Source organism: Micromys minutus (assembly GCF_963924665.1).
Source record: "Micromys minutus genome assembly, chromosome: 21".
NCBI lineage: Eukaryota > Metazoa > Chordata > Mammalia > Rodentia > Muridae > Micromys > Micromys minutus.
Genome location: NC_137956.1, coordinates 40,868,753 through 40,891,570, shown reverse-complemented (window position 1 = coordinate 40,891,570; position 22,818 = coordinate 40,868,753). Strand labels below are relative to the sequence as shown.

Below are 22,818 nucleotides of genomic sequence, written 5' to 3'. Positions count from 1 at the left end.
GACCCAGGGATCTCCTCAACATGTTCTGCCCAGACATTTTGCTATCGGTCTGGGAAGAGTTGAGACAGGAATAATAAACTGAACACCTAGGTTCTCAGTGGTTTCCATGCAGCCACTGCTTGATGGGGACAAGAGACTGGAGAGAGAGAAGGAGGGGGAGAGGGGAAGGGAGAGGGAAAGAGGGAGGAGAGGAAGAGGGAGGAGAGGGAGCACCAGAGAGGGAGCTTTAAAAGTCCAATTAGGGAGCTGGGGAGAAGTCTCAGCTGAAAATGTCACTCAGGTACATGGACCCAGGTTCAGATCTTCAGCATGAATGAAAAGTAAGGCTCGAAGTCACGTAGTCCCTGCTGCGCATGCGCACAGAAATTGGCGATGGGGAGGTGGGGGTGGGCTGAGACGGACTGCTCACAGGCAGTCACTGGCCAGTCAGTGTGGCCAGAACAATAATTTACAAGCTTAGTGAGAAACACCGTGTCAATAGTAAGAATAGTAACAACAAGGCGGTCAAGTAAGAAAGACCCCGTGTCAACCTTTGGGACACACACATAGACGAGCGCACATGGAACAAGGCTTTTACGCAAAGGCTGGTTTTATTCACATAAAATTTACCAAATTATGAACAGTCTATTTGTGTGAAAGTCTGTACTTTCATTTTTCATTTAGTTTTCGTACCTCAATTCAAAGCATGTACTTGAGTACGAAATAAAATCTTAACAGTCTTCGAGTAGGACCAATCATCAATTTGAAACAGTTTTAAGTGTTGGGACTGAAGAAGTTCCGCCCTTTAGCGAGCCACTGGACACTTTGCTTTTTGTTGACGTGACGTTCCACTGAGACAAGGATAAAAATGCTGGAGAGATGACTTAGCGGGTAAGAGCGCTGACTGCTCTTCCAGAGATCCTGAATTCAACCACATGATGCCTCACAACCATCTGTAATGAGATCGGACGCCCTCTGCTGGTGTGTCTGAAGACAGCAACAATGAACTCATACGTAAATAAAAAACTTTTTTAAATGCTTGGACCTAATTCAGACTACCAACAGGCAAAAAAATGAAAATACTGAAGCATCAATATTAATCTTTATTCTTTCCGTTTTCTGCGAGTGTCCGTGTGTGTTGCATGTTTTTGTATGCGTGTGGTGTGCACCTGTGTGTGTGTGTCTGTGGAGAGCCCAGAATGTGAATCTTTCCACATATACTGAGGCAGTATCTTCTTCTATTCAAAACAAGAGCTTCCGGCAGGCTAACCAGTTTGCACTGGGTTCTGAGACTGGAATTGCAGCTGGGCCACCTGTTTCGTAGCTTTAACCACTGAGCCATCTCCTAGCCTTAATAACCCTTTTATTTTAGGCTTTGTTTTGTGTGTGTGTGTATGTGTGTGTGTGTGTGTGTGTGAAAACTGTTTTCAATTATATGATGCTGGGAGCTGTTCTTTAGGTTAAGAAAAAGTAACAATCACCCCCTTATTTATTTATTTATGTATTTATTTATTTTAATCACAGACAATGTCCTCCCAGCCCAACATAACAGGTTAGGCCATGCCGTACAGAATGGTAACCACAAGTGACTATTTAAGTAAATTGCATTTCAAATTTAGTTTTCCAGGCTTGTCGGACACCAAGTGTTCCATCCCTGGACATTATGGTGTCTAACAACACAGATACAGACTGTTTTCCCCACTGTGAAAGCTGTAGTGGGCTGCGCTGGACTACACCCAGGAGTCCACTCATATACAAACAATCGATTCACGTGTGTTCCTCTCGTCTTCAGAACAACCAGCCACTTCCTGTTTATTTTAGCCTAAGACACTGGCAATAAAAAGTAGAAACACTATGCAGTTCTTCCAGTGGTGCTAATGTGATTCAAGAAACATGGAGCCCCCACCTAGGCCAGGGGCTCCTGCCAGCCCACAGCTGCACTCTAGTGGACAGAGCCCTCCTGTGAGTCCCATGTGGAAGTCATTGGTGTGGTCTCCACACTCTCTCCAACGCCTACAGGAATGAGTCCTGAAGGCACTCCTGGGTTCTTTGTTCTGAGGACCACCAAGTGACCATTCAGGACAAGACCAAGCACAGTATTCAGATCTTCCCAGGCTCTCACTGTCTAAGCATCTAGTGCCAGATGCCAAGTATACCAGCCCTTCTTTCCACCCTCAAGACCCAAGTTATACCTTCAGGCTCTCCTGAGAGTAAAAGGACAACTTAAAACATACTTGGCAAAATGAATTTGCAATGTGGAAACCAGCAACTTGTTTAGACTCAAGGAACATATTCTCAATAAAAACAAATAGTATATTGAAACAGTTTCAAGGTCCCTAAATTCTGTTTCATTCGCAATTCTCTAGCCCTTGATTCCTGAACATGATGTATCCAATTTCAAAATTTGTTCCCTGGGCTAGAGAGATGGCTCAGAGATTAAGAGCAAACACTGTCTGTTCTTCCAGAGGTCCTAAATTCAATTCCCAGCAACCACATGGTGGCCCACAACCATCCACAATGAGATCTAGTGCCCTCTTCTGGCCTGCAGGCATACATGCAGGCAGAATGCTGTATACATAATAAATCTTTTTTTAAAAAAACCAGCTTGTTCTGTATGTTGTAATTTTTGAAGCAATGTGTTTTCTAAAATATTAAATATGCAGTATTTAAGACAAATATATGCATTAGTCTGTTGACATTAATATATAAGCAAAGTTATCAATAATTTGAATGTTATTTTTCTTAACAGTGATGACTGTAGTTTCTAGACTTTGTCCTTAAGCACAAGCCACAATTCCAACAAGAGGTAACGCATAGATGAAGATTTAGAGCACAGGGCAGTAAGATTTTGTGGTCTTCCGGTGGATCAAGTCATAGTTGAAGACTAAACGACACTTTAGTGGTGTAACTGGGAACAGCTTCTGTAATTAAAAAAATATATAAATACATATTTAAATATTATTATTATTATTATTATTATTATTATTATTATTATTTGGTTTTCAAAATAGAGTTTCTCTCAGTGGAGCTGGACCAGGCTGGCCTTGAACTCACTGAGATCCACCTGCCTTTGCTGGGATCAAAGGCGTGTGCTATCATTTTGGTTCACAAATAGCCACAAATCATTTGATTTATGTCATTTTAGATGGTGCTACATAGTTCCAACTCACCTCTTTCTTTAAGATCTTCAATATATGCTTTCATAAACTCCTTATCAAAGTGCTGGCGGTCCTGTTCGCTTTCTACCGTGTTGTCAGCGTCTTGACATTGGGTGGTATCAATGGGGTTGTCCATAAGGCTTACAAATCTGTAGGAAAAGTACAGAAAGTACATGTGTTTACTGTGAATGTTCAACTGCAGAACCCCTGTGTGTTGGAGAGATGCCTCCTCAGCCAAGAGCACTGGCTGCCCTAGCAGAGGACCTGGGTTTGATTCCCAGCACCCACATACTGGTTCACAACCATCATCTGGAACTGGTTTCAGGGGGTCCAGTGCCCTCTTCTGATCAATGAGGGCACCAGGTATGTAAGTGGCTACATATGCATGCAGGCAGGCAGGCAAAACACACACATAAAATAAGATAAAATAAATACAGTAAAATCAAAAGAGGGAGTAGCAGGTGGATCTCTGCAAGTTCAAAGCCAGACTGGTCTACAGAGTGAGTTTCAGGATAACAGGGAGATAGACAGACAGACAGACAGATATAGATATCACTCCTCGATTACTTTCTTAGCAGCATTTTCAGAGTATGAAGGTATTTCCTTCTGAAACAGTAGTTTCTGTAACCCATTTATTCATTCTTCCTTTTCTCCCCTGAGCCACACATCATTGTTTTTCTTTAATCAGTGCTCAGGGGCTGGGGTTGCGGCTCGGTTGGCAGAGTACCTCTCTAACATGCACACAGCCCTGGTTTTAATCCCTAGCATCCCATAATACTCTGGTGGTTGAAGCAGGAGGTTGAGGCGTTCAAGGCCATCCTTGTGTGTGGCTGAGCCACAGGAGACTCTGTCTAATAGAAATTGAGAGACATGAGTCAGCCAATCAGAATCCCACTTTTCTCCTATCTTGTTCACGACACACGCTCCAAGAATTTTGGTCTCGGTCTCTTCGTAACGATAAATGAAGACGCATGGGAAGGTTCCCGAGGCCACAGTCTCCTGCCTTGTCTTCTTTCTCTCCACTTGGGAGAAATCAAGACTTCACCCCGGATTAAAGCCCTTATCACATTGCATGGCAGTTCGGCTTTGTTTTGGGATTCACTGAGGAAGTCAGAAAGATGAGGCAAACAGAAAGGATTCCTTGGACAATGTCTGCTCTATCCAGGCACAGTGACAAATGAGAGGTCTAGCCTGTGCCCCCACCTTATGCCGTCCAATGGCAAATAGTATTTGTAGCTCCATAAATTTAATAGTTATATTCCTCGGGGCATTCGAAAAAACAAACAAAACCCTTCAGATTCCTTTAGAAAGAGGAGTAGAGTCCGATTCTCGGGAGTATGAGAATAATCTATTCAGGTTCTAATCTAATCGAATGCCCTGGATGGAGCCAGAAGCGATTGGCTCTTGCCCCTATAAAGGGGTGCTGGTCCCGGGAGCCCTCCCCTTCCGGTTCACTCACTTCAAAGGCGTGGAGGCATCGCAGAGGGCAGTAGGGAGCTCCACCAGGTGATCCCCACTGACAACCAGCAAGGTGAGCTTTTTGAGGTTGAGCAAGGCTTGAGGAAGGTAGGTCAGCTTGTTTTTATACAGGAGGAAACCTTGTAGCTCTTCCAGCCTGCGGAGAAGCAAAGGCTCAGGACGGACTCCACATCCCCACCCCCACCCCTGAGGAAATTACAGCGCGCTCCGCAGGGAAAGCCTGCTCACTTTATTTACCACCAAATGTGTGCGACCACGACCTTAACTTCTCATTACATAATTATAATTCTTTTTAATTATGCATAAAACTATGTAGATTTCACTTTTTACTGATTTACTCGCCCATTCAAGTTACAGAAAAAGCTACACGGGACCTAAAAACCAACATACTCCTAAGTGTCTCCTGCGTTTCCCAGGGCTCCTGTGAGAATAAACAGATTTGAGCAGTCCATTTCCTTTCATACAGTCTACAGTTTCTCTTTTTAACATTAAAAAAAGAAAGAAAGCCACAGAACAAAAAGGAATGAAAAAGTGTAGTTTTTTATGTGTTTTTTAAAGTTAATGTTTTTTTTTTTTAATTTATTTTATTATATGTAAGTACACTGTAGCTGTCTTCAGACACACCAGAAGAGGGCGCCAGATCCCATTACAGATGGTTGTGAGCCACCATGTGGTTGCTGGGAACTGAACTCAGGACCTCGGGAAGGTCCTTAACTGCTGAGCCTTCTCTCCAGCCCTTTTTTATGTTTTCATTCATTCACTTACCATGTCTTGTGTAATGCCACAAATGTCTCAGAAACCCCTCTGTCATTTCGAACACAAACAAGTGTCACTTGGCCCCCTTACTCCAGCCAGTGCCAGCATCCATTCCTCAGAGGCCCCAAGAGTAGAGAATGACACTCGGCCTAAGCCACCTCCAGTCTGTAAACCCTAACAGCTCGTTTACACTGAGTGTAACACCAGGAGGACATGAGTTGTTTCTTATCCACGAAGCCCAGCCCACTTCCCAGGCCTGCAGTGAGAAGCCCTATAACAGCAGCACCAATGAATGAATCTGCCTATCGACCTGTGTTACATTGCTAAGACAATGAAGATGTGTTCAAATGCATACATGCACATATGTGTGATACACAATGGAAATTGTCTTATTCTATCATTTCCTAGAAACAAACTCGGGAGAAGTAGTTGATTCCAAAGAATATTGATGTGTCAGCATATCTAAGTGCTAAACGATCGCAGTGTGTTAGTAATTCACTCATATACCTCACCTTAGAATGCAAGTAGCTACCTGTCTATATCTTGGGGCAGGTCACTCAGGTTATTGCTGCTGATATCCAACCACTGCAAATGACACATGCGCAGGACACAGATCGGAACGCTGGAGAACTTGTTTGCGGAGATGTCCACAAATGTAACCTGCTTCAAATTACTTAACTAGAAAAGAATAGGAGAGCATTCTGATTACCCTCAGTGACAGTTAACCCTGATTGGTAACTTAGGAGTAAGAATCGTCACGGAAACCAGTCTCTGGGCACATCTGGGAGGGAGGGACTTTGTACATTGAGTTGACAGTGTTGGGAAGACCCGCCTTAACTGTGGCTGAGCTGCCACATTCCCCGGGCTGGGGTCCTAGGCTACGCAGACAGGAAAAGCAAGCAGAGCAACAGGATCCACCCATCACTCTCGGCTTGACTACGCAGTAGGACTGACTACCTCAAACTCCCACTACCACGGCATCCTGTCAAGATGGATGGTACTCGAAGTGTGAACCAACATAAGGCCCTCCTTCCAAGAGCTGCTTTTGCCAGGTATTTTATAATGTCGTCAAGACATATCACTAGTACACCTCGTGAAAATGGAAACTAAGTTCAACTAATAAGGTTTGGAATAATGTTTCATTCTCAGAAGCATCCATGAGTATATTGTCCGGGAGTTCCAGACTAAAAGAGAGACAGCTAAGAGAGGACAGCGTGGGGACCTGAAGTGCGTGCTCAGCTCTGCACTAGAGTGACATCCGAGGAGCGAGACTGCTCGGGCCAATACAAGGTTAAACCATCCTTTTAATACTTACCGCAACAGTATATGTATCAAGGAGCAGACCCACTATGTGTTTTGGAGCACCTACTATACAGCATTCCCTGTACTTCCTGCTGGGATACTAAAGTAAGCAGCAAACCATGGCTGCCCTCAGGGAGCTGATATTTTCACAAAGAAGCAAAGCAACTAACTCATGGAGTAAGAATTGTCCAGAAATGAAGCGTGAATTTGCCCAGTAGCGTGATGGAGTGGTGGCCAGGGGTCTGAAAGGATTTCGCGGAGGACAAAATTGGCTCTCCCAGGTTGGGAACTAGAATGTGCAAAGTCATAAAAGACAGAGTTCAAGTCTCTTCTTGCTGTTGTTGTTGTTTTGTTGAGATGGGGTCTCACTACAAAACCTTGGCTGTTCTGGAACTCAATATGTAGACCAGGCTGGCCTCAAACTCACAGAGATCGGTGTGCCTCTGCTGGAATTAAACACGCGTGCCATTATGGCCAACTAGGAAGTTCAAGTCTTACAGAGTTTTGACAAGTCTTGAGGAAACCCACATTTGCAAGGGTCCGGTGATATGATAAAGATCTCTTGACCTCTTCTGGCCTCAGTAGCTGAGCAGATTGGTTTCTTCTGTTGTGGTTTTATGCAACCTCTGATCCATCTCTCGACAGCATTAACCGACAAAGAAGGAAATTCCATAAATATAAGAGGCATTTTCTAGCTAGAGATGGCTCAGCGGTTAAGAGCACTGACTGCTCTTCCAGAGATCCTGAGTTCAATTTCCAGCAACCACGTGGTGGCTCACAACCATCTGTAATGGGATCTGGCGCCCTCTTCTGGTGTGTCTGAAGACAGCTACAGTGAACTCACATAAAATAAATAAATAAATCTTAAAAAAAAAAAAAGAGGCATTTCTACATTACTTACTTTTATTAGTGGTAAAGCATATATAAAGCACACTGAAACCAAAAGTTCTATTTGCCTAAAAATCCCAAGGTCGTTATATAAAAGGAGAGAACTTTAATCGAGAAAATTCCCTTGTTGATGATAGATGGGAGAGGGTCCAGATGATTATAGAAGTTACAAACAAACAAACAAACAAAAATCCTAGAAATTTTAGAGACTAAAACAACTAACCTAAAGATTCAGTCTCAGGAAGCTAAGGCAAAAAAGGATTGTTTGAGGCCAGGCTGGGATACATAGGAAGACCTTGACTCAGAGAGAGAAGGGGGGGGGGGAGAAGGAGAGAGAGAGAGAGAGAGAGAGAGAGAGAGAGAGAGAGAGAGAGAGGGAGGGAGGGATCCATTATAAGAGTTTAATATCAGATTCAAAATAGCAGAAGAAAAAAATCAGAGAGCTGAAAGGCAGGCTAAAGAATCTATCCAACATGAAGAGGTTTTAAAGGATGAAATCTGGGAATCGATGGCTCAGTGGTTTAAAGCTGACAGAAGACTGGGGTTCCATTGTCCACAACCACATGTAACTACAGCTCCCAGTGCTGTCTTCTGGCCTCTGGGAGCACCAGAGCACCTGCTGTTTTGCAGAATACCTGGGCTCAGTTCCCGCCAACCACATGATGTCTACAACCATCTCAAAACCAGTTCCAAGGGGTTCCAATGCCCTCTTCTGGTTACTGAGGGTACTGCACACATGATACACATGTTTGTATGCAGGCCAAACATAGACACAAAATAAAAATAAATAATTTTTTTTAAAAAAAGACAAAATCCATAATAGCTTCTGGACATTTTAATCACCTTGTCCCTGTTATCGTAAGGCTTATGAAAATGTTAATACATTAGACAAAGACCTTATTCTAAGGATAAAAATTATATAATGCATATATTTTGTTTGTTTGTTTGAGACAGTGTCTCATGTGGCCCAGGCAAGCCTCCAACTTTCTATGTGCCTTAAGATACCCTTGAACTTCCTGATTCTTCTGTCACCACCTTCAGGTCCTGAAGTTGCTGGTTTATGCCACCAAACTTAGTTTTCATAAAGTTCTGGGAAATCATCAAGTCTACTGAAGGCTTTGCACATCCTAGACAGAAACTCTAACAACTAAGCAACAACCCTAGCCCTAGAAATGCTGATAAAAGAAGTCTCAATTTCACACAAGATATTTTTTATGCCTACTTAGTAGATGATATCTGTCATCTAGAATGGAGATCTTAATTTACTATTCACTGAAACGAAGCTGGAAATGAAGGAGTAAATCTTTTCCCATATGGTCCTAACTGGCTGACGTGGTCCTACAGATAAAACTTCAGAGATGTACTAACTTTGAAAATAGTCATTAGATTCATTCTGTATTCATGGAAAACATGATTTTTTTAAAAATGATCGTCTGATAAAGTGGAACAGAGAAAAAAATGAAGAGTTTTTATCACCAAATAAAACTCAAGGGATATCTTGTGCTCTTAGAAAAAGGACCATAGCATCCTGCTAGGCATGGTTGTTGCTTACAAAGCCGTCACAATGCGCTGGATTTCCTGAGCACTGCTGAGTGGGAGACAGTATTTGGTAACTCAGCTCACCCTGAATGAGTTTGGTAATTGTACAGTCAGGACGCAGCATCCGCTGCTCAGATCTGCGCATGCGCTAATGCTCCTGTCACGACTCCATCTTCAGACATTCAGAGTGGCGGTGCGTTGGGTTGTCTTTCTCTGTCTTGCTCCCATGTCCCTTATGCAATCCTCAGACTGAGAATCTGTGTCTGACTGTGTATCTGACCTCCATTCACCGTCCCAGTTTACGACCTTGACGTCAGTCACAGGCATTTGGGCAGTCCTTTCTTTTAATTCTCCAGACTTCACAGATATACAGTGGACCAAAACTCCATTTCAGGATATCTCTACCACCTATGCTCAGATATTCTTCATACGTTATTCTGTGCTCTCGATTTTATCCCGAGGAGACCATGAGTCTACATTGTATCACTACAAATTTTTCTTTCTGGAAAGTTCATGTAACATTCTTTTAAGTCTGGTATTCTTCAGATTCTTCATTTATGTCATAATGTATAGATAAAGTTGGATGAGTGGTTTAATTTTCCCAAGACCATTTATTAAATTATTATTGTTGGTTATTAATTTATTAAATTAATAAATTATTATTATTATTGGTTGTCCTTTCTCTAATGAATTATCTGGGTGATTCTGTTGGAAAGTCAATTGATTGTAAATATAATATAGTTGGACATAGTGACCCACACCTTTAATCCCAGTATACACTGCAAGTTTCAGGCCAGCCAGGACTACACAGTAATACTCTATCTCAAAATAAAATTATAAGGGGGCTGGAGAAAAGGCTCAGTGGTTAAGAGCACTGACTGCTCTTCCAGAGGTCCTGAGTTTAATTTCCAACAACCACATGGTGGCTCACAACCATCTATAATGGAATCTGATGCCCTCTTCTGGTGTGTCTGAAGACAGCTACAGTGTCTTTACATAGATAAATATTTTTATATATGTAAATATATTAGAGATCTATCTCTGCAATCTTGATTCTGTTTCATTTTTTTCTGTCTTTATTTTAATTCTTTGCTGTGACAAATAACTCTTTGTAAGTTTTGAAAATGTACTCTAGTTTTGCCCTATTTCAACGTTGCTTGTCAACTCATATTTTCATGTAAAAGTTAAGAACCTAGCGATAAAACAAACAAACAAACAAACAAAAAATACAGAGCACTTTATGTCATAAAGCTAAATAAAAACAAGTCACTGGACAGACGTGCTGGATTCTTACTTCGAAGGGAAGCTCCATCAGGTCTAGATTCCCAGAACAGTCCAGCCTCTCTAGATTCTCACAGTCTCCTAGCTCGGGAGGAATATTCTTCAAACGGTTGAAACTCACATTGAGTTCTTTCAGGTTCTTCAAGCGACCTGGCAACACAAAATGTTAACCTCTGGTAAGAAGGTCCTTCCAAGTCTTTTAAGAACGGAAACAAGCTTGGTATGGTGGCACAGGCCTTTAAGCTCAGTGCTCAGAAGACAGAGAAAGGCAGATCTCTGTCAATTTCAGCCCAGCCAGATCTACAGAGTGAGATTCTCAGAGGCAAACAGAACAGAAACAAATCTCAGGGGTGAAAACTTCATGAATTGATCCTGTGGAACTACAAAGCCAGAAAGCTACATAATGAACCGGTCTATCTCTAAAAGAAATGTGAAGGAAAAACAAAGCAAAACAAAAAAACCCAAAAGCAAAACCAAAAAACAATAAGAGATGTGCAGACACAAAGCAATTCTATGTCTGTCTTTTGAGCGCTCTTTGTTAGGCACTTCCGGCTTTAGGCGAGCATTCCAGGGTAGGCGCTGGGTTTGGGATCGGTTTCACTTCCCTAGTTCTTTCATCCTTGGTGACACCAAAGTTAAGGTGTAAATTACTTATGTTTCTGGTGCTGTAATAAAGTATCATGACCAAAAGCAACGTGAAGAAGATAGTTTGTGGTTGCAGGGACAGCTCAGCTCGGTGATTAAGAGCACTGACTGCTCTTCCAGAGGTCCTGGGTTCAGCTCCCAGCATGCACGCTGCAGCTAATAACCCCCTGTAACCCCATTTCCAGGGGATCCAGCACTCTTTTCTGACCTCTTCAGGCACTGCATACATGAGGCGCACAGTCACATGTACAGACAAAACACCGATTACATAAATAAAATGTTTAAAAATTGAAAGGGACAAAAACAAAAGGCTTATTTTGGTTTATGGTTCCAAAGGGAGAATCCATAATGGCAGAAAGGTCATGACGTAAAAGCAGAAGCAGGAAGCTAGCTGATCACATGTCCTCCCACTGCAGAAAGTAGAACAAGTCTATAGACCCTCAAAGCCCGCCCCCCAGTGACGTACTTCCTCCCCCACCCCCCCGCAGGGCTCCACTTCCAAAAGGTTCCACTTCTCCCAAACAGCGCCACCAACAGGGGCCAACATTTCTTGCTCAAACTCCCTCAGGGTGTGAAGGAGATTTGTCCTAGCTGAACCACAGGCCCTGACTGTGAAGATCGCTGCAGCTCCTAAGATAGCAGAAACTGCGGTGTCCTCCTGGTAGACTCCAGGGCATGAGCTAGATACAGAAATATGCACAAAGCTCAGCATGTGTGATAAATAACTAAAAGGAACACATAGTTTACAGATCACATTTAATGCACCAGTCACCCGTTACATCTGCATTCTTTCCCCTATGATATGCCATGCTTCCGAAAGAAAATGTAAGTCATATGTATAATCAAGTGGGGTCCAAGAGAACAGGACATTTCCAGAATGCTCAAAAAAATGCCGTATTCTAGTTCTGACTCTATTTTAATCATTATTTTATTTTGTTTGTATGTGTATGCCTGTGCACCACATACATGCAGGAGTCTTTGGTGTTAAAAGGGGACATCAGATCATCCCTGAAACCGGAGTTACAGGCAATTATGAATTGCCATGTGGGTGCAGGGAATCAAACCCAGGTCCTCTTAGCTGCTGAGTCATCTCTCCAGCCCCCCTCCCCCCAATTCTGATTTTTGTTTGAAAATATAAGCAGCCAGCTCCAACCTAAAAACTATCATAAGAATAAATACACAATAATATTCCGACAATCACAAGAACTGAATAACAGAATGAGGTGCCCAATACCTCCGTGTTGATTAATTTACCCAGCCTGTACCTCACAATCTCCATGCTACAGTTAAAGAAATACAAGAGTTGGTTGGCCAAATGATGCCCCAACTCACACACTGGCCTCCCGTGATACCCTTGCTGCTCCCCCCCCCGCCCCTGCCCCACTCCAATGCCCATCAGTGCTGGCGGCACATGAGAGTTTTTAAAACACCAGTGCCTAACTTGGGTTTGGTGATGCGTGTCTGCTTGCTTAGTACTTAAGAGGCTGAGGCAGGAGGATCAGCATATGGGAATCAGAGGACAACTTGCAGAGGTCAGTTCTCTCCTTCCACCACGTGGGTGCTGGGCATTGAAGTCACTTGTCAGTCTTGGCAGTGAATACCGTTATCTGTTGAACCATCTTGCCAGGGTACCTTGTAATCTTCCCACACTACATACAACAAAGTAACAGGCCAGACAAGGCATCTGACAAACTGTCCAATGAGATTGGGACCAGTCCCAGGAGTGTTCAGCCTTTTGACATTGGGACATGACAATGTCATCTCCCAAAGTTCAAGAATCAAGCAGTAACATTTTTTTTTAAATATCATGGTGTTTGAAGTAAGCTTTTGATTTTGTCTTGGACCATATTCATGGATTTCCTGGGCCTGGTGTAGCCCAGAGCTGGACACACGCACACTAGTTCCGAAGCCCCCAAAAGAAAGAAAGACAGCAATAATTATTGTAGTCTTCATTTCAGAAGTTTCAACCAGAAAATGAAACAACAAAAATGATTAAAGGTTGGCCAGGCATAGTGGTGCATGCCTTTAATCCCAGCACTCGGGAGGCAGAGGAAGGCAGATCTTTGTAAATGCAAGGACCACCTGGTCTACAAAATGAGTCCAGGACAGCCAGGGCTCTGTTACACAAAGAAACTTTGTCTCAAGAAAACAAAAACAAAAACAAGCAAACCATTATTAGATGTTGATCCATCAGGACGACTAAGCTAAGGTAAACATATCAATGGAAGACTATATAGACCCGACAATGATATATTTTATCCTACCTTTACAATAATCTTTTGTTATTAACAAGTCTCTGCCTCCTGAGTACCCGGACTAAATAAACAACTGCCCCACCACACCCAGCAACAAAAACTTCGTAAAGTATTGCCCACTCATGTGACTTCAGCAACTGCCAAATATCTATCCATGCCGAGTCATGCAGGTCAATCGTGGTAGCTCATGTCCCAAAGGGGACAAAGCCAGGGTGGACCGGCAGCTCTGGGAACGGATACCGTTGAGGAACACCCAGGAGGAGGAGGAGAAGGAAATAGGGTGTTTGCACTCTGTGACCTGCCGATGACCCGCCTACTAACCACCAACAATGATCAGAGATTCCTGCCGAGTCACCTACCAATTTCAGCTGGAAGACTCGTGATTTGGTTTCTTGGCAAATCCAAAATTTTCATCGCTTGAAACAGCTCAATGTACGTCGGAATGATCTGAATGAGAGTGTTGTGAATGTGCCATTCTTTGAGGTGTGTCTGTTCCTTTAGGGAATCAGGTAGCTCCTGAAGCAGAAAGAACAGCATTAGTCAGAGGCGGCTCCTCCGTATGCACCAAGCCTGACAGGCCAAGGATTTATTCAAAGTACGAAAGGCATGCGAGAACATCAGAGCCAAACTGCAGCCATTTCTACAGAAGCCAATGGCGGTTCTCATTAATATCGCAATAGCAGATCAGCCTTATTTCAACACTAAAATCAAATCCTAGTCAGGTCTCTTGGTGAAGACCTGGAAGTCCACTAGCTTGGGAGGTTGAGGCAGGAGTATCATAAGTTTAAGGCCAGCTTGGACAATTTAGTGAGAGCCTGTCTCCAGATATAGCTAACTATACAATTTAATGTATATAGTTATCAGAATAAGGGAAAAGGCCTGGGTTCAGTTCCCAGCACCCACATGCTGGTTCATTACCATCTGTAACCCCAGTCCCAGAGGATCCCACTCTTTCTTCAGGTCTCTGTGGGCAAACACATGTGATACGTTTACATACGTGCAGGCAGAGTATCCATGCACATAAGATAAAAAGTAAAATCTCAAAACAATTTTAATAAAAAGGTAACCTTCCTGGGGCTGGAGAGATGGCTCAGTGGCTAAGGGCACTGACTGTTCTTCCAGAGGTCCTGAGTTCAATTCCCAGCAATCGCATGGGGGCTCACAACCATCTGCAATGGGATCTGATGCCCTCTTCTGGTGTGTCTGAAGACAGCTACAGTGTACAGTGTAAAAATAAATAAATAAATAAAATAAGCTGGGCATGGTGGTGCACATCTTGAATACCGGCACTCAGGGGCAGAGGCTGGTGGATTTCTCCAAGCCAGCCTAGCCTACATAACAAATTCCAAAATAAGGAAACAACAATAACACACACACACACACACACACACACACACACACACACACACACACACACACATTCTGGTTCAGCAAGATGGCTCATTGGGTACATACCAAGCCTGATGACCTGAGTTCAGTAGATGGGCACCATTTGTGTACCTACTGAGTTCAGTAAATAGGCACCATTTGTGTACCTACCAATCTAGATGATGGAAAGTATTTAAACTCTAAAGAAAGTAGCAAGGAGGCTGCGTGGGATCATCTCAGTCTGAGAGAATTGTAGCTCGCAGATCATTCACTGAGGTAATTCTTACCACAGCCCCATGTACAGAAGAGGGGCTGGGGTTCTGGCTCAGGCCTGAAGCCATAGATAATCCCCAGTACTGAAAAAAAGGAATTGAGTTTTTTTTCAATGCATACAAATGAAATATTCACCCGGCCAAGGCTAAAGCTCAACCTCAGCCATAGCACAACCACGGGTGCCCATTTATTACAGACAGACAGACAGATGGGCAGGCAGGCACCTTGACTCACCTTCCACTGTGTCCCTGAAAGCTCAAACACAAACGGATTGCTCCGTTTGTTTCTGTCCTTGACTCGTGCACTCTGCCTGATGACCGAGTTCCTCTCTATCTTTTCCAGGATCCTTGCACTGGTGTCCACGAAGCCATTCTTGCAGTACTCAGCCTGGGGCACGCCCTTCCTTCTGCACTCCGCCACAAAGTCCCACTCCTCTTTTATTCTAAGACAGGAAGCAGAAGACTAGTTATCTCCTGGGGAAATGAGCAGCATCGATCCTCCACCTCTTTGGAACTTTGGGCTACCTAGGCTTTGCCCGGTCCTCGCCTTCCTGCTGCCAGGGATGCTGGAAAATCCAAGATTCTTTTGAACATCACTAGTCCCTATGACTAAAAAAGATGAGCTGAGTTTGATAGAATGTTACCTATGCCTTTGCTTAAAGAGTGGTTTCTTCTAAACTATTCCAGTGTCATGTCTGCCTTTGATCCCACATACCCACATTTCTGTGGATGGTTCCCTAGATCTGTCGGCAAGGGTCACCTTCTTGTTTGTTTTGTTGAGTCAGAGGCTCCTACAGCCCAGCTGGCCTTGAACTCACTTTGCATGACCTCAGATCCTCCGGTCTCCACTTCCCAGATGCTGGGATTACAGGCATATGCTGCCTTGCTCGATAAACATCCCCTTCCTAGTACTGATAAGAAGCCACCTTAGATCTCATGAAGGTTCTGTGTCTAGCGTTGAGCTGAGGGGTCAGGAGGACTTTAAGTAATTACCACATCTCCAACTGTTCCTATCTCTGGAAGAACTCTGAGGATCACGAGTTCAATGCCACCCTCTGAATCACAGTTGGCCAGAGGACAACTCAAAGATGTCATTTCTTTCCCTCCATCACACAGGTCCCTGGAGATCAAACCCGGATCCACGGATACAGCATTAACGGCCTCTTCCTACAGAGACATCCCCCTGCCTCAGCTTTTCATGCTTCTGAAAGCGAATCTGAAGGCTGATCCAGGCAACAGAGTGAGGGGGTAGCATCTGAGCCCTGTGCTGTTTCTGTATGTAAACACAGCCTGGAATGCCAGCACTGCAGACCAATGAGACACTGAAGCTCCTTCTCTGTCACACATGGAGCTCAGGGACACCCATGGTCACTCAGACCTTGTTCTGAAAACAAATGGAGCTGATGACATGGCTCAGCAGTGAGGACACTCTCTGCCTAATGACCCACGTTTGACAACCCAGAGCCCACAGGGTGGGAGAGAATTGACTCTTGCAAGTTGTCCTCTGATCTCCACAGGTTTGCAGTAGCAGAGGGCACGTGAGCACACACCGAATTATTCCTTTTAAGAAATAGATTGCTCTTTCTCTCTGCCCCTATTCCCTTCCCCCATCCACGTGCTCATGGCCGGCCTCTACTTCTCCTCTTCTCTCTCTCTTAATCCCCCTCCCCATGTCCTGAATAAAATCTATTCTATACTAAAAAAAACAAAGAAAGAAGGAGAGAGAGAAAGAAAGAGAAAGAAAGAGAGAAAGAATGAGATTATACATTGATTGACTGATTCATACTTTACACTTTTTGTTGCTAACATAAAGGTAACAAACACACACACACAAACACACACACACAAGTGCACACCTTTAATCCCAGCACTCAGGAGGCAGAGGCAGGTGGATCTCTTTGAGTTTGAGGCCAGTCTGGTCTACAGAGCAAGTTCCATGGCAGTCAGGGATAAACAGAGAAGTCCTGTTTCAAAAACAAAAAACAATAAAACCCCAAAACCTTCCACCACATGCCCATTGGAACTGCCTTTGAGGTGAGTTAGCCAGTCAGAATGTTGTTTTGCCTTTAACTACAAGCACTGCTTAAGAATTCTGGTTTTGGTTTCTTCACAGAGAATATAAGTTATAGATACAAGCAAAGCCTTCTGAGTGCACAGGCTTGGCATGTCATGTCACCTACCATAACGTCATCGCGTTGATGTGACTGCATGCTCACATTGACCGTAGAGTTTTTGAAGTATAACCTTCTCAACTTAGTGGGGTTTGATACGTCTTATTTTTTTTATGTATTTATTTTTTAAAGATTTATTTGTTTATTTTATGTATGAGTATACTATTGCTCTCTTCAGACACACCAGAAGAAGACATCGGATCCGATAACAGATGCTTGTGAGCCACCATGTGGCTGCTGGGAATTGAACTCAGGACCTCTGGAAGAGCGGTCAGTGCTCCTAACCACTGAGCCATCTCTCCAGCCCCTACATTTTATTTTTATTGTGTGCATATGCATATGTACGTATGTATGCCATATTTGTTTTTGTTTTTCAAGACAGGGATTTTGTGTAGCCCTGGTTGTCCCAGAACTTGCTCTGTAGACCAGGCTATCCTCTAACTTAAGAGGTCCACCTGCCTCTGCCGCCTGAGTGCTGGGATAAAATGTGTGCTCCATCAGCACCTGGTTCCACGTTTGTCTATATGAATTTTCTTGGATGAAGGCTTTGGATTCCCTGGCGCTAGGTTACAGAAGGTTGTGAACAGGCCAACCTGGATGCTGGAACCTGAATTTGGGACCTCTGAGAGAGCAGCAAGCACTTTTAATCGCTGAGCCATCTCTTCAGCTCCTCAACATAGTGGTGTGTGTGTGTGTGTGTGTGTGTGTGTGTGTGTAGCAGGCAGAAGCTAAAATGCATGAAAAAAGTGCTTAGCAGGAGCACTGGGTGGGCTAGTGAGCAAGGCCAGCGAGCACAACTAAGTGGCCTCTACACTGTTTAGTACAGAGGGATTTCTGTACCGCCTGTCTTCCTTGTGCCCAGCACAGTGTCGGGACAGTAAGCAATGCCTCACAACTTTGGGTGTGTCTGTTCAAGTGCTGATGCTACAGCACACAGGTCACGGTCTGTGGAGCAAAGTGGCCTGACAGTTGGGGATCCCAGGGAAAGAGCCCCCTCCACCATGACACACAGCCACCTGCCTGAAAGCCCACTCCCACCAAGCTCAAGTAACAGGCACCAAAATGTACTTGTCCAGAGCGCTCTTCTCCAGCCTTTCCGCCTCCTTCTTCTGCCATGCTCTGTGCTTCTTGACACGAGTTTCCCATAAGGCTCTGACCACGGAGATATCAAACACAACCACTTTGTGTCCCATTTGGGGAGCAGCATAAAGTTACCTATAATAAAAAGATACATGTGTCCACTCCATATGCACGTAGACTGGTAGACTGGGCTTTTCAAACATATATTTTGAAGTGTGTGTGTGTGTGATGTGTATGTATGATGTATGCGTATGGTGTGTGTGTAGTATATGTATATATGTGGTATTTGTGTGTGTTTATGTGTGTGTTGTGTATGTGTGTGTTATGTATGTGTGTGTATGTGTGTAGTGTATGTGATGTGTGTGTGTGTGTAGGTGTGTGCATGTGAATAAGTACAGGTACCCAAGGAGGCTTCAGCTTCAGATTCCCATGGAGCCCGAGTTACGGATGCTTGTGAGCCGCCTGGTGTAGGTACTGGGAACCAAACTCAGATCCTCTGTAGAAGTGTAATTTCTCCATGGATATTGAATTTTGGTTGGCTGGGGTAAGAGTGGGTACCTCAGTGTCATCTGTTTCTGGTGGACATACACAATGAGACACAACAAAGACAAGGAGAAATGATCTACATTTCAATAGACAGAATCTTACTGCTGGGGTAAAAGAAAAATTAAAAACAACATAAAACCCTCACTGTGTTCTTCCACCATGAAGGATCTATAGCTCAACACCAACTCCCAAAAACCTGTCTTCTGACCTTCAAACTTATGGCATGGCGCATGTGTGACCAGCACACACACACACACACACACACACACACACACACATACATACCACACACACACACACACACATACACACACACATACACACACACACACACACATACACACACACACACACACACGCAAGCACCAGCAGCAGCAACAACAACAAAAATAATAATAAATAAAATTTTATGTTAAAATAAAACCTTTTAAAGGGGCAGCCAGAATGCCAAAGTAAAGCCAACTGTACCTAAGTAGGGTAAGAAGCTGGGAGAAGCTTCCTGGGGTGTAGGTGGGGAGTGGGGTGAGGAACCACATAGGGCTACACTCGCAGATCAGATTACTTTTTAATTTATTTTGTGTACATACATGCTCTATCTTCATGTACACCAGAAGAGGGCATCAGATCTTATTATAGATTATTGTGAGCCATCATGTGGATGCTGGGAATTGAACTCAGGACCTCTGGAAGAGCAGCTAGTGTTTTTAACTGCTAAACCATCTTTCCAGCCCAACAGATCAGATTTTTAAACTTTCTTCATTGCTTTTATGTGTAGGTGTGTTCTGCCCGTATCTATGTCTGGGTACCATGTGCATGCAGTTCCCATAAAAGCCAGAAAGCAAAAGGATGAATGGGGTCCCTCCACACTTTCCACATGTCCAGGCTATGGGGAGAATATCAGGACATCTGCACACAGGAAGATAGTTCAGCTCAGCACGTGACTCAAGACACCTGAGCTGAGCAAACTGCCAAGGAGTCACAAGAAGAAAGAAGCCAAGCAGAAAGTGTGGAGAATTGGCAAGGGACGGGGCGGGGCTGGTGTTGAGAGTGAACAGGGACACACCGTGTAAGTGTAGGTTTAGTTGACAATCTTTCCGTGCCTCCACCCCCAACAATCGGAATAAGTTCTGATGGTGTCAGAATCGTTTTACAAAAGCACTGGCTCCCCGGAGCCAGAGGGCATGACTGGAAAAATGTGTCCCCTGGCACCAGAGCTCAGGTCTCCACTCAGAAGTCACACGCCACGGGGGAGGAGGGGAACAGTCAGGTCACCCAGCCCTCTGCCTAGTCAAATGATAAACTGGTCTGTCAAGGGCCTAAGGGGCTGGAGGTGAGAGGTGGGTGCCTCGGAGCATCATGGGAAAGATCTGGAGGGGTTAGGAGGAAGCCCAACATGTCTCCCACAGGATCCCACAGGAGGCCAAGCCATTTCGACACTCCCTCTGTGGGAGTCAGAGAGAGGCAAGAGCAAAGGAAAGAAAGGGAATGAAATTTGGAGAAGAGAGAGAGAGAGAGAGAGAGAGAGAGAGAGAGAGAGAGCTGGGAACACCTGAGTACTCAGAGGGACAGACTGATTGCTTGTGACCCGTCTTCATTCAGGCAGGAATGAAGAAATCCTAAAGAGAGAGATACGTGTGCCTCTTACCTTTGACTATCAGACTAGGAGACAGTTGACCATCTCCCTAAAATTGAAGTTTCTCCCAATAATGTCACTCTCGGAGAAAGAAAGGGATGGGATCTGGCCCCAGCTAAAGGAGGAACTTGTATCTCAGAAGAGTTCACACAGTTCTGACAACTGGTCAAATCGTGCTGCAGCAGAGATTGGAGCCCTGACAATGACCATGGGTGGGATCAAGACAGTTTATCTGTCCTTAGCATCTTACTTACCATCTAAACCTCAACCTCGTGGTGACTGTCACAATGGACTTGGGAGCAGAGCCCCTTGGAACATCTTGTTCTACTTCCAGTATGGCCAGTCTGGGTCTCCTTCATCTCTCTACTGTTTGACTGGCCTATTAGGGTGACCCTACCTTATTGCAGCTGGGACCCAGGTTCTGTCCCTAACTCTGATGACATCCCAACTGCCTCCCTGTAAGTTCCCCAGGCTCTTTCTAGGTGTGTCCTGTGTGGGAAGATGGCTGGTCATCTTGCTCCAAGAAAATGCCTGTGGCCAACAGAAACCGAGCAGGATAGGGGTGAGGGGTCTGGGGCGTTGCTGTACCCCACATCTAGAAGGCAGATCGAGTTTTCCAGTAGAAACTTGGGGTAGCCAGAGGCTAAAGTTTAAAGTAAGATTAGAATTGCCACCAACTACATTTCAGATGAATTATAAACCTTATCACATTTTATGCCGTCAGGTCCCAGGTTTTCCTTGGGACCTTTGGCTATTGTTATGGTAATTCGTTTAAGCTAGAAGCTAGAGAGACAGAGGGCACAGAAAGGTCTAAGAGGACAGGGGCTGAGTCAGGTGGCCCAGGCTGGACTCCTGCCTCCTGGTTTACTGGCCACATGTCCCTAAGGATAGAGCAGCTGGATTCTCGTGTGGGCAAAATACAACCATAGCACCCAGCTCCCTTGCTTAGTGAGGAAGCACCCTGTGATCATTGGGTCAAACGCTGCTTAAATGGGACCTGCCACACAGTAAGGCTTGGGGGGGAGGGCCAATTATTTAAAGAAATTAAGACAGACCATTGGTCATCAATTAAATATAAGACCTATACAAGAAGTAAGAACTAAGGTGTGGCTCAGCTGGTAGAGTTCTTGCCGGACATGCAGGAAACCCTAAGTTCTTTCCCCACCCCGGGCTACCCGAGACCCTGTCTCAGAACAAGCAACCAAGCTGACCCACCAAAAGTCCGTGGGCATTAAGGGGCTTTTCCCCATTCGACTAGATTAGCGGATTCTACACCCTATGCCCTACCAGCCAGGAAGCCACCGCACCGGGGCTGTTTACAGAGCGGGACAATTCTCCTTTGTGTCTCCAATTACTTTGCCGGCCTTGTCCCAACTACACCAGGGGGCGCGCGAAGCTTTATGAAAGGAAAGACCACTTCCCCAACTCTCCCTCCCTCCCTCTTAGTTGTCAAGTATATTTTCCACGGACCAGAAGAGGACACAAACAAAGTTGATTTATCGCCCCCTTGGACAGCAAGTTAGAGTTCATTCTTAGACACCGGGGGAGGGGAGGTCCTCTCGAAGGAATTCAAAGGATTCCTGAGGACCTTGTCCCTTCAACAGACTGAGGGCGCCTGCGCGCCCCACGTGCTCTCTGTCTCCCCACGCAAGTGTGGTTCTTGAACTAAGCCTGGTCCTCTCCGTGTGCTTAGATGGTGGCCGACTGGAGCTCACCGCACACCTGGTGAGGTCGTAAACAGCCAAAGCGCACACCACGGGCGCAGCGTCCGGTCCCCTAGGCAGCCGCAACGTCCCCCCCCCCCCCCCCCGTCCCCCCAGCTTTTGTGCAGTGGCAAGACAGGCGCTCCCACCTGCCAGCTCCCACCCCTCCGCCGCTGGGGCCAAGACCACCCGCCACTCACCTCCTCTGTGCGAGTGGGCGCTGACAGTCCCCGGTCCCAGCCTCCACGCTGTAATCCGTTTTCGACGCTGTTTACAGCCGCAGAGCAACACCCCCTGCGGAAGGGCTACCGTGCCTGTGCGCTAGCTAACAGGCTATATTTGTAAGCGGATAATATGATCTGGAGGACATGTGCTGATAAACTATCTATCTATTCTATGTGACTCAGCCTAGCAGGAGACAAAACAGATCTGGTCAGGGAGGGCTTGGCACCCGGGCACAGCAAAAATTATTAAGTGAGCTGGGCATGCAGGATCCCCTGCGCGCTTCCACAGAAGGCTGGCTCTTCCCAGCAAGGAAAGAACAAACAGGGCCAAGGGGAAAGTGTTCTGAGGTCTCAGGACTAGAGAGACAGGATTAGGAAGGCCCTAGGAAGAGATCAAGGATATTAAACGTTTTCTGCAATGTTTGGAGCAATACACTGAAAGTCTAGATTTCATCCTCTTTTTTTTTTTTTTTTTTTTTTTTTTTTTTTTTTGGTCTGTTTGCTTACTTGTTCGTTGTATCCTTAAATGAGTTAGTTTA

The 22,818-nt window shown here is 44.8% G+C and overlaps 1 protein-coding gene across 1 annotated transcript; it reads right to left on the bottom strand.

Annotated features, from left to right (window-relative positions):
• Nucleotides 1–571: 571 nt before the first annotated feature.
• LRRC2 (leucine rich repeat containing 2) lies at nucleotides 572–22,393 on the bottom strand. The gene is made up of 9 exons (XM_080934187.1): nucleotides 22,256–22,393; nucleotides 18,162–18,308; nucleotides 15,158–15,365; nucleotides 13,642–13,798; nucleotides 10,396–10,532; nucleotides 5,905–6,050; nucleotides 4,597–4,752; nucleotides 3,150–3,286; nucleotides 572–2,900 (listed from the first exon to the last, which is right to left on the bottom strand). Exons 2-9 carry the CDS (start codon nucleotides 18,284–18,286, stop codon nucleotides 2,851–2,853), a joined length of 1,116 nt encoding a protein of 371 aa, XP_080790313.1. The 5' UTR covers nucleotides 18,287–18,308; nucleotides 22,256–22,393; the 3' UTR covers nucleotides 572–2,850.
• Nucleotides 22,394–22,818: the final 425 nt, after the last annotated feature.

Excerpts from the sequence above, each read along its gene's own strand:
- LRRC2 (XM_080934187.1), bottom strand. The coding sequence starts at position 18,286 with ATGGGACACAAAGTGGTTGTGTTTGATATCTCCGTGGTCAGAGCCTTA. Across the intron at positions 10,533-13,641 it reads GAGTCTTCCAGCTGAAATTG|GTCGCTTGAAGAACCTGAAA; the intron begins GTAGGTGACTCG and ends TTGTGTTGCCAG. Across the intron at positions 4,753-5,904 it reads CTGCCCCAAGATATAGACAG|GCTGGAAGAGCTACAAGGTT; the intron begins GTAGCTACTTGC and ends GCTTCTCCGCAG.